Source organism: Diabrotica virgifera, chromosome 9 (assembly GCF_917563875.1).
Source record: "Diabrotica virgifera virgifera chromosome 9, PGI_DIABVI_V3a".
NCBI lineage: Eukaryota > Metazoa > Arthropoda > Insecta > Coleoptera > Chrysomelidae > Diabrotica > Diabrotica virgifera.
This window is the reverse complement of record NC_065451.1, coordinates 211,736,331-211,748,331: the sequence shown is the minus strand read 5'-3', so window position 1 is coordinate 211,748,331 and position 12,001 is coordinate 211,736,331. Positions and strand designations below refer to the sequence as shown.

General features: G+C 29.5%; 1 protein-coding gene across 2 annotated transcripts; it reads left to right on the top strand.

The window, feature by feature from the left end:
* The first annotated feature begins 255 nt into the window (after positions 1-255).
* LOC114326107 (leucine-rich melanocyte differentiation-associated protein) lies at positions 256-10,521 on the top strand. Of its 2 annotated transcripts, none has more exons than XM_028274338.2 (5): positions 256-574; positions 4,596-4,823; positions 5,093-5,232; positions 5,875-6,092; positions 10,403-10,521. In XM_028274338.2, exons 1-5 carry the CDS (start codon positions 539-541, stop codon positions 10,480-10,482), a joined length of 702 nt encoding a protein of 233 aa, XP_028130139.1. In that variant the 5' UTR covers positions 256-538; the 3' UTR covers positions 10,483-10,521. The 2 variants fall into 2 exon arrangements, with proteins under 2 accessions (XP_028130139.1, XP_050518372.1); XM_050662415.1 differs by lacking the exon at positions 256-574 and adding an exon at positions 752-770.
* The last annotated feature ends 1,480 nt before the right edge of the window (positions 10,522-12,001 follow it).

Here is a 12,001-nt window from a genome sequence, read left to right as displayed (position 1 = left end):
TCAAATCGCGGCGAACTAAAAGTATCCACGGTACCCCCTACGTTGTGACTAGACTATCACTAAAATCAGTTCATAGTTGATTCGATTAATTAAATAAAAATACTAAAAACTAAGAAACTAACACATCAATTTTAATGACCTATTTCAATTAACCAATTATTTTTGAAAATAATTTGATACTTTTAATAACTAAATACATATTTATTACCACCCGCTTGGAAACGTCCATGACTTTCGTAATGACCCAGCCTTGCAGTTATCAGTTTGCTACAGAAAACACATAGTTATTATCTTTAAATACCTCTAAAACTTTATCGTGTCTTGTAAATAACATAACAATTATTTCTTTTATTATATGTTAATATGTTTTGAACATCAGTATAATATTTTAACATTATGGTAGACTCTGTGAAAGTAGTTTACTGATATTTGAGAATGTAGCGACTTGTAAGGTTTTAAGTTTCATTGGATATTAATTAATGTGAACTTGTAAGTCTATTGGAAAATAGATAAAAAGAGGATATTTTAATGTGTAAATATGTCAACTAGTGCTGTGACTTTTATTGATAAGAGAGTAAGTATAAATGTTCTATTATTATCAAATTGTTTGATAAGAGTGACATTTAACACAAACTAAGTTTACACTGAGGAATAATAGTCGAAAAGTACATAATATAGTTAGTCCAGGGCACAGTTTTTTTGCTTATACGAATTGTTGTATAAACCTATATACTGTGTCCAGGGTAATAAGGTTTTTTCCATGACACAAGGTAAGACTTGTAAGAACAAATTGTAACTATTTCCTGCGTAGGATCTGGCGGCCATTTTTATTTATAAACAATTTAGTGTCAAAACGGTCTATTTTCTTTTTCTGCAAATTAATAGAAAACAGTAAAACTTATGGTTTTCTTAGTACAAACATCTTTGAGAGAATGAAAAAAGCTTTAAAATGGCGTATTACAAAGTTTAATACACTCACTTATTGTTAATATAATTGCGAAAAAAGATCGAAATTTCAAAAAAATTAATTTCGCAATTACTATTGTAAAAATAAGTATAGAGCTTTGAAATTTTTGTCAAATGAGGGTTCTTTGGTGCTTAATATGTGACAAAAATTTCAAAGCGATTCAGTCAATTGTTTAAATTTTATTTAAATTGTTTATCCCAGAGAGCTTTTTTTGCAATAACATAAGTCAGAAAAAAATACTGTTAGAACCATTCTACAGGTGTCAAATGAAAGAGCATGGAACTTTCAAATTGGTTTAAAAAAGAATAAAAAATGCATTTATTAGTAATAAATAATTATGCAAAAGTGTGTTCAATTTTTCCTTATAAACTTTTTATTTTTCTATATAATAAATTATATATATTTATTAGAATTTTGCATCAGTTATTATATAAATAACATTACTTGGTAGTTATGCACCTAAAAAACGGCAAAAATAGATTTTTTTGAAAAAAGTTATTCAAAAAGTTTAAATGATTCAAAAAAAGAAAAATTGACGATACTTTTGCTTAATTATTTATTACTAATAAGTGCATGTTTTATTCACTTTTGTTTAAACCAGTTTGAAAGTTTAGTTCATGCTCTTTCATTTGACACCTGTAGAATAGTTCTAACATTTTTTTCTGACTTATTTTATTGCAAAAAAAAAGCTCTCTGAGATGAAACAATTTGAATAAAATTTAAACAATTGAATGAATCGCTTTGAAATATTTGTTACATATTAAGCACCAAAGAACCCTCATTTGACAAAAATTTCAAAGCTCTATACTTATTTTTACAATAGGTTATTGCAAAATTAATTTTTTTGAAATTTCGAACTTTTTTCGCAATTATATTAACAATAAATGAGTGTATTCTATGTAATACGCCATTTTAAAGGTTTTTCCATTCTCTCGAAGATGTCTGTACTAAGAAAAACATAATTCTTACTGTTCTCCATTAATTTGAAAAAAAAAAAGGGAAAAGGCCGTTTTTTGACACTAAATTGTTTATAAATAAAAATTGCCACCAGATCCTACGCAGGAAATAGTTATAATTTGTTCTTATACGTATTACCTGTCGAAAAAACGCTTCAGTACCCTGGCTGTTGAAGTATCACGAACATGGTATATTTTTGTCTTATTACCCTGGCCTAAGTTTATTTCAGCGTTCGCGTTCACAATCTCATTATAAGAAATAAATAAACATTATTTTTATTGTAATGCGGTTTCTTGACAGTTCCTCAAGTTTTCCGATTTCCAGTCAGCCCTTCGATGTTCATAAGTCTTCTTCTGTTAAGTATATCTTTCTCTTCTTTCCAACTCTGTCTAAGTAGGTCTTCTTTGTTTGATTTTCCTTCATGACTTCATTTTTTTTAATTCTATTTTTGTCCATGATATGACATGTTCATATCACACCAGCTGTATGTTTTAATGTTTGATGCTATCTGAATGTTTTTACACTTTGATTTAATTATGTGTATAAATATTTATATATTTTGCTAAATCGTGGTTAAAAAGTAGAATCATTGAACCCTAATGGGGGAGGATAAAAATAAGAAGTTGTGACTATTGGTAAACAAGATTTGGATCTTCTTTAAGTGTCATCTCCGCGACGGAGGTCGGCAATCATCATAGTTATTCGGATTTTAGAGACGGCTGCTCTGAAAAGTTCATTTGATGTAGGTACCTACATCGGAAACATTCTCCCAGATTGTGCAGCTATACTTACTTACTTTCCGTGTCCGGAACACCAACAACTTTAAATTCTATATTTCCAATGGTTGGCCACATAGATGGCCCTGTCATTTGCTATAATTGTCATTTTTTTTTCATAAATAACTCAAAAACTATAAGTTTCTACAAAAAAGTTATTATGATCAAAGCTGAAGTTAATAAAAAATGAAATACAATCCTTACTAGAAAAACCTTTTAATTTTAACTAGAAGTGAGTTATTATAGGTAATTGAACGTATATTTTTTTCGGCGAGTATCCAAATCTAAGTATTCAATCTTAAATAACTGGAAAATTATGCATTTTATAACAATAACATAAACTTATTCTATATTTGTCAAAGTACCTGGAAATATCTATCAAATGAGCCCCCGAACAAGTTGATAGCATTAAAATTTATGTTCCAAACATTTTTCAAAATTTATCTTTTAAAAATTTTTCCAAAAAATGTTATTGTTTTTTTAAATAAATCCGTTAATTTTTACGATATCAGGTTCACCTAAAAACCATTTGAAAACTAATTCCAAGGGCTATTAAACCACGGCAAATTGTGTCTTTTAAACCCCTTACTTTTTTAAAAATAAAAGGTTAAATGGCCCCGGTTGCATGGTTCTCGCAGAAAAATTTAAGCTACGTTTCTATCTCGGTTATTTTTTATCCTACAGAAATAGTAAAAAAAAGTAAAATATTTGATACAGAAAAAACTAATTGGTCATATATCATTTTTTACGTATATTCAGTATTTTTGGAGTTATTATCAAAAGAAAACGAAAATTACGATCATTTCAAAAATTCTGATTTTGTAAAATTATATCTTTTTTGAAAAATATGCATTCTAAACCGGTCAAAAAATTGTAGAAATCATTACTTATGCTCATACAAAGAAACTCTTGTAAGCATTACTATAAATTTTAATTTTTGTGAAAATGATGTATGTTTAATTTTTCACTTTTTCCTAAAAAATTCGAAAGGGTTCTGTTATTTTCATCATAATTTGCTTAATTTTGATGCTATTAACTTCATCTGGAGCTTATTTGATAGGTATTCCAAAGTACTTTGACAAGTTTTTCATAGGTATATTTTATAAAATGCATCGTTTTCCTGTTATTTAATCTTGAATTCTTAGATTTGAGTACTCGTTGAAAAATATATGTATTCAATTACCCATAACCCACTTTGAATTAACATTAATTTAGTTCTTTAAGTGTGGATTGTATTTTTAGTTTTATTGTCTTCAATTTTGGTAATTATAACTTTTTTGTAAAAGCTTATATTGTTCTTGCTTTAAAAAATAGCTTTAAAACATGCATTTTTTAAGAAAAAATAAAATCTTTAATCTTTAACTCAAAAAGTATTGATTTATATTAATAACTTTATATAACAAATTTTGCTTATAATTTGTCCCTCTATCGATTCATGGTATTATTTTTAATAAAATAATTTTCACCCTCGATAAAGAGTGGCATTCCACCCCCACGGTAAAAGCGCAAGTTAGCATGATGTCACCTTTATTCCTTAAGGTATCCTTTGACTACTCACCAATTTTCATGAAAATTGATGAAAGTTCAACGAAATCGGAGGTGAAAATCTTTAATGACTGCACTACGAGGGCATTGCTAATCGTTTCTTAATTTCTGTACTGCCTTTTGTCTATTTTGGCTCGCAGTCTCGTATGAATTGTATATTATTTGTCTCGTTGTTTTTTAATTTCTCAACGTTTAACTGTTTTCTTATAGGTTTCTTCGGTTTTTCCTGTTCCTAGCTAGCTGTTGGAATACGAAATGTAATCCATGTGTAGCTGAAACAAAAAAAGCATCGCAAATCTACAAAAAGACTCCTTTTTAAACATATTTACTAATATGTATTGTTTTTGTAGCTATGTTATACAGGACAGAATTGCGAAATGATTCCACAATCCTTAATGCATATATACGGTCCAAAAGTTGAATGTTTGGACTTGAGTTACAACGACTTAGTGAGTATTCGCGGCATAGAAGATTTTCCAAATTTGAAAGAACTGATACTCGACAATAATCAACTCACGGATCTTATTGTAGTGCCATACTTGCCCCAGTTACATACGCTGTCGCTAAACAAAAATAAAGTTAGTATTTTTAGTTATACGAATATTAATACTATAAAAAATTATTTTCAAAAGCTTTCATTTTATTTGTTGAAATAGTTTGTCTTGAAATTTAAATTTATATAACCAGATGAAGATATTTATAAGCCTTATTTTCTTGCTACTATATTTATAGCTTATTCTTTTTCTGATTTTTTCTTGAATTATTTCTGCTATTTTTGACATAAACTTTCTATAGGTAACTTAGACATCAACATACTACCTACTAAATAACATTTCTTATACCACAGATTGAAGATCTCCCATCACTGCTGTCAAAAATATGTACGAATTTACCTAAACTTACCTACTTAAGCCTGCTTGGCAACAAGGCATGTCCAAATGAGTTATCAGGAGATGAAAACGACGAAAGTGATTATCAAAGATACAGGTAATGAAACTTTATAATAATCAAAAGAGTATTACTTGTATTCTTCTTCTTTAAGTAACTGAATAAACTGAGTAAACCTGTCCCTTAAATGTTTCAACCATGATACTCAACTTCTTCTTATACTCCTTCCTTCTCTTATGTTCCCCTGTATTATCAATCTCAGCAATACATATCGCTGTCCCCTCATGTCCCAGATATTTTTCTTATTTTTATTGTATTTATTAATTCATATTCTTTACCCATTTCTCGCAATACTTCCGTGTTCTTTTTCTTATGTGTCCATGCTATTCTCAGCATCCTTCCGAACACCAAATTCCAAATGCAGCATCTGCCAATGGTGCATTTACGAAACAAATTCAATTTAACAAATTGTGATTTTATTGAAGACATTCTTGATATCGCTCTTGTTATTGATAAAATGTTGATCCATTTTTATGTGAATCCTCTCCAATACACATCTTTTGTTGTAGTTGTGTTCTTTTTCCAAAATCTATATATTCTCAAAATCAACAGCATGGATATTTTCTGTAGAATGTTTGGTAAGGTGTTTAATTTATTGCTTTGTACACCATGTTTATGTGCAACAGTCCTTCTAGGTAGATATTGCTGTGTCTGTCCAATAAATGTTTGTTTAAATTCTAGGTGCTATGTCCTGTACCACGTTAAAAACTTAAAATTCCTAGACTCCAGGAAAGTAAACGACTCAGAAAGGTATGAAGCCTTACGTCGAGGAAAGTTCATGACCGTGATTAAACCCAGTAGATCGGTACCATTCACAGATATAGAAATACCACGTACTATAGAAAACAACCAATTTAATCCATTGCCAAAAAATCTTAGGTGTCCTGATGATTTCAAAGGTATGTAGTCCAGAGAAATAAAATTTTTCTCGTGACACATCCCCCTCCAGGCCAAAACCAAATTTTTTGACTAGTATGGTTATCTATATTAATAACCTGTATGTTTCCTGCAGCCGATTTTGATTATATACATAGTTATAAACAAATGAAGATCAAAAAACGGTAAATTTTCGCTTTTTTCGTCTATAACCAAAAAGTTAAGCATTTTAAACAAATTTGAGAGTAAGAAACTCATAAATCGTCTAAAAAATTTCAATATGGCGTTCGCTGAATATGTCTATCCTTATTGGTTGCTTAGAAAATTGCAAAATAAATCATAAATTTTGAGTTTTTATAAATATTCATAACTTATGTAAAAATTAACTCAGAACCTTATTATTACACGAATTGCTGAGACTTCTGGTGCTTAATATATATTTTAAATTTAAAAGCAATTGGTCAAATAGTTTAAAAGTTATTTAATTTGTTTATCATAAATTAATTTTTTTTGCAACACTATAAGCCAGAAAATTATGAGGTTACAGTAAGACTTCTGACAGTTTATGGAAGAATAACATTTATACTATTGACTTAATTAAAAAAAAAATGACAAAAAGTAATTGTAAACAGTGTAAAATTATTTTGAAAAATTATGTCGATTTTTTGCTTACTTATAAACAATTAGAATAACTTTTTAACCGTTACCCGTAGAAAAATTATTTTTTCATATTTGGAAAGACTGAATTTTTATACACATTTAGAAAGAAAAACAATTGTCCTGGGACAATTAGGGACGAAGTTAGCCTCCTAATTGTAATGGGACAATTAGGGACAAGTTAGCCCCCCTTTTTTTAACTCACATGTTTTTGCAAAATAATTTTGCAGTATTTAGAATTATTTTTTGTCTTTTTTTAAATTAAATTAATAGTATAAATCTTCTTCTTTCATAAACTATCCAAAGTATTAGTGTAACTTCATCATTTTCTGACTTATAGCGTTGCAAAAAAATTAATTTGGGAAAAACAAATTAAATACCTTTTAAACTATTTGACCAATTGCTTTGAAATTAGGGTATGATTTAAGACCAGAAGTTTCAGCATTCCGTGTAATAAGAACGTTCTAAGTTAATTTTTACATATTATGTTATGAATATTTATAAAAACTCAAAATTTATGATTTATTTTGCAATTTTGTAAGCAACCAATAAGAATAGACATCTCACAATAAAACACTGAAAAACGTTTGTTTTTCTATACTTCCACAAAATTTATTACAACTATGTTATTACTACAGCTGTTTCGGCAAAGTGCCTTTCTCAAGTGATATATTTAACAATGTGTTTGCCTTTTTAAGTCTTTAACTGAAGAGGTTGAGGAGTGGGGAGCTGTTTGTCTCGAGTTGGTCATTCAGAATTATATCTGTATTTTTCAATTTATTAATTTCCATTGATTCTAAAAGTGATAGCTTAAGGCCTTTATTTTGAATATGTAGAATTTGAAACTCTTCATTGAAAGAATGATTACGATCTAGAAGGTGAAGTGCGTATGTAGAAGTGTCTGTTTTTCTATTGTTGAAAGCCCTTTTGTGTTCTGCTATCCGTTTGTCAAAAGTTCTGCCAGTTTGACCGATGTAAGTTTTCGGACAGTCACCACAAGTTAGTTTGTACACACCACTCTGTAGTTGCTTTCTCTTTCGGCTTTCATTGTTTTTAATATGTTTGCTTAAGTTGTTGTTAGTTCTGAAAGCTGGTGTTATTCCTTTCTTTTTTATGTATCTGGCTATTTTTGTTGTTATTTTGCCAGTATATGTGAGAGAGCAGAAGGTCCTGGGTTCTTTCTGTGGTGGTGGATACACTAATTTCAAGGCTTTCTTATGGAGTTTTTGGTTTAAAATGTTGTTAACTGTTTGTTCGTTATAGCCATTGTTTACTGCTATTTGTCTAATGATATTTAGTTCTGTCTCGAAGTTATTTTTTGTCATAGGAATTTCTGTCAGTCTATGTATCATGCTATGGTAGGCTGCTAATTTGTGTTGTGTAGGATGGGATGATGAATTGTGTATAGTTGTGTCAGTATGGGTAGGTTTATGATATACGGAGAACTCATGTTTGTTGTATAGTCTGGTAATCGTTACATCTAGAAAGTTTATGGAATTATTCAGTGTTCCTCCTACAGAAACTTTTGTTTTAGTTAAAAACCTTTTAGAACATAATAGTACAAATCCGATCATTGCATCTGAAATTTTACACCTTTTTGAAATTTGCATAAATCAAGACTATTTTGAATTCAATAATCAAATTTACACAAACAACAGTGCAGGACTTATTATGGGTAACCCTCTAAGCCCATTACTATCAGATATATTTATGAACCAACTTGAAACAACAATTTCTAAACACCCCTTATTTAAACAGTTCTTATATTGGTGGAGATACGTGGATGACATACTAGTCTGCTTTACAGGAACTAACAGACAACTTGACCAATTTCTATCATACATTAATTCACTTCATAGTAATATTGAGTTCACAATAGAAACAGAACAGAATAATTCCATAAACTTTCTAGATGTAACGATTACCAGACTATACAACAAACATGAGTTCTCCGTATATCATAAACCTACCCATACTGACACAACTATACACAATTCATCATCCCATCCTACACAACACAAATTAGCAGCCTACCATAGCATGATACATAGACTGACAGAAATTCCTATGACAAAAAATAACTTCGAGACAGAACTAAATATCATTAGACAAATAGCAGTAAACAATGGCTATAACGAACAAACAGTTAACAACATTTTAAACCAAAAACTCCATAAGAAAGCCTTGAAATTAGTGTATCCACCACCACAGAAAGAACCCAGGACCTTCTGCTCTCTCACATATACTGGCAAAATAACAACAAAAATAGCCAGATACATAAAAAAGAAAGGAATAACACCAGCTTTCAGAACTAACAACAACTTAAGCAAACATATTAAAAACAATAAAAGCCGAAAGAGAAAGCAACTACAGAGTGGTGTGTACAAACTAACTTGTGGTGACTGTCCGAAAACTTACATCGGTCAAACTGGCAGAACTTTTGACAAACGGATAGCAGAACACAAAAGGGCTTTCAACAATAGAAAAACAGACACTTCTACATACGCACTTCACCTTCTAGATCGTAATCATTCTTTCAATGAAGAGTTTCAAATTCTACATATTCAAAATAAAGGCCTTAAGCTATCACTTTTAGAATCAATGGAAATTAATAAATTGAAAAATACAGATATAATTCTGAATGACCAACTCGAGACAAACAGCTCCCCACTCCTCAACCTCTTCAGTTAAAGACTTAAAAAGGCAAACACATTGTTAAATATATCACTTGAGAAAGGCACTTTGCCGAAACAGCTGTAGTAATAACATAGTTGTAATAAATTTTGTGGAAGTATAGAAAAACAAACGTTTTTCAGTGTTTTATTGTGAGATAAAATGAACTTCCATCAAGTAACGGTCGAATCCATCAATTAAGAATAGACATATTCAGCAAACGCCATATTGAAGTTTTTTATACGATTTATGAGTTTCTCACTCTCAAATTTGTTTAAAATATTTAACTTTTTGGTTATAGACGAAAAAAGCGAAAATTTACCGTTTTTTGATCTTCATTTGTTTATAACTATGTATATCATCAAAATCGGCTGCAGGAAACAGAATATAGGTTATTAATATAGATGTCCATACTACTCAAAAAATTTGGTTTCGGCCTGGAGGAGGTTGTGTCACCAACAGGATATTTTTTTCCTTATTTCTCTGAAATAATGTGGCTTGAATTAATGCTGTAATCACCTTAATGCTAGTGATTTTCTATTATTTTTTATATTATTGACATAATTTATTGACCTTTGAAAAATTTAATGGATAGAAAAAGTGAATTTTAAAAAAATTGGCAATTCCCCACATACGCTGTCATAATTCAATGCAAATGTCATAATAAAGACAGCATGAAAATGGATTATTTTAATGAATATCAACCACTATTGCCTTATAATGCAGTATTCTAATAAAAATTATGGAATATTTCGCATTAATATGATATAAATAAATGGTTAGTAGAAATATATATAGTTTTGTTTTATAATTAAATGAAATGTTTACATTTGTATAAAGTACTCCCCTTGTTGCGTAAATTGATTTCATCTATTTCACCTGTTGTAACGATTTTTAATTCTACTTGAGAGAAAAAATTAATACGTCTTTACAGAAGCTTAGTTTCAAAAGATATCCATATTGTTCAATTTTTTTATATCTATTCTTAACTTCTCTGTTTTAGGGGTTTATGGAAAATGCCAATATAGGTATAGCGGAAAACATTCAGAAGGCAATCGATTTATTTCTAATAATGACTTATAGTGGACTTGTTTATATTTTATAATAAATTTTTATACTTTGTCTTACTATTTTCTCATATATCTTTCAAGTCATTGAATATTTAAGCCTTACTAATATTTCGCTAACAGATGCTTAAGTGCTCAGACATAATAACCTACATTGAACAGAAGAGATTAACCTTTCAGTGCTAACGCATGGTCTCATAGACGGAGCTAACCTATTCATACCTATAATTAACGATCTTATTCCGATATTCGGGCTAGGTCATTCAATAGCTTCATATGTTACCTAACCGTTGTTAGTATTTAAATATTGTTGAACGTAGATACATAGTTCGTTCGTTACACAAGATTTCGGTCTCAGAGACGGATGTTAGCTTTTGCGGCTGTACTAAAGGTAAGAATTGTAACTTTTAGCGTTGTATTTTTAGTGAATAAAATATTATTTTTTTACTTTTTAGAAATAGAAATGAACTACGAAAAGTCGAAAAACAAAGTACAGTTGTTACTAGTGTAATAAATTTATGTCCTTAAAACACATAAAGGGTATTGGAATGTTCAGAAAAAGATTGACTTTTTTTAAGTTTAAAATTACTTCGTATTATTAGAATTGCTTAAGTGTGGTTATTATAAGTGGATAATTTCATCTTTAGTTTAAAAATAACTCAGCAAATTTTTTGTTTCTATTAAGATTTTAGAGTTTTTTTCTCCCTTTTTAGAATAGTTGCTTGTTTGTGTTAAGGAATTATTTTTGTCAAAATAATTGTTTATAAATATAATTTTTAAATAAAACTGCATTTATTTTAAATAAAAAAGTATTTAATTAGACCCTTGAAGTAATTAAATTTTGAAAATTTGTAAAATTTACAGTACTAGGGCATGTATAAACATACGGTCCCAGAGACGGACGTTAGCACTTATGTCAAAATATTTCACGTTAGCACTGAAAGGTTAACCTGGTACGAACATGTCAGAAGAGCAGACCAAAATCGTTGGATAAACAGAATAAGAGAGTGGAGTAGTCCAGAGTAATAAAGATTTTCTCGGGCACTCAAAGATCCAGGTAGCTGACTACTTTTTTTAGATATTGTAGACCTATAGGAAGAGAACCTACCTGTTTCCTGCCTAGAGTTCGCGTCCCTCTTTTAATTATTAACAATTTAGTGCAAAAATCGCGATTGTTTCGATTTTTTGCACTCCATTCAAAAACTAAATAGTTGACATAAAATTACAAAATTCAGTTTTTTAGAACATTGAAAAACCTTTGCCGATTTTTGAAAGTTAAAAAGTTAATTTGTTGCTACGCAAACTGCAAAATAAGTGAAAACTACTTTAGAACTTTTGTGTTTCACCCAAAGTTGGGTATTGGCGTACTTAACAAACCTTCAAAATTTGAGACCGATCCATTAATTAGTTTAAGAGTTATTTTATTTGTTTATCCCAGAGACCTTTATTTTGCAATAAGATAAGACAGAAAATAATGAAGATAGGCAATTCTGAGTATGCCAAATGAAAGGAGAAGAATGATAGTATCAAAATGT

Bases quoted from the DNA above. Each gene is read 5' to 3' on its own strand.
- LOC114326107 (XM_028274338.2), top strand. From the start codon at position 539: ATGTCAACTAGTGCTGTGACTTTTATTGATAAGAGA. The intron at 575-4,595 runs GTAAGTATAAAT...TTGTTTTTGTAG, and splicing joins TGACTTTTATTGATAAGAGA to CTATGTTATACAGGACAGAA. The intron at 5,233-5,874 runs GTAATGAAACTT...TTTAAATTCTAG, and splicing joins AGTGATTATCAAAGATACAG to GTGCTATGTCCTGTACCACG.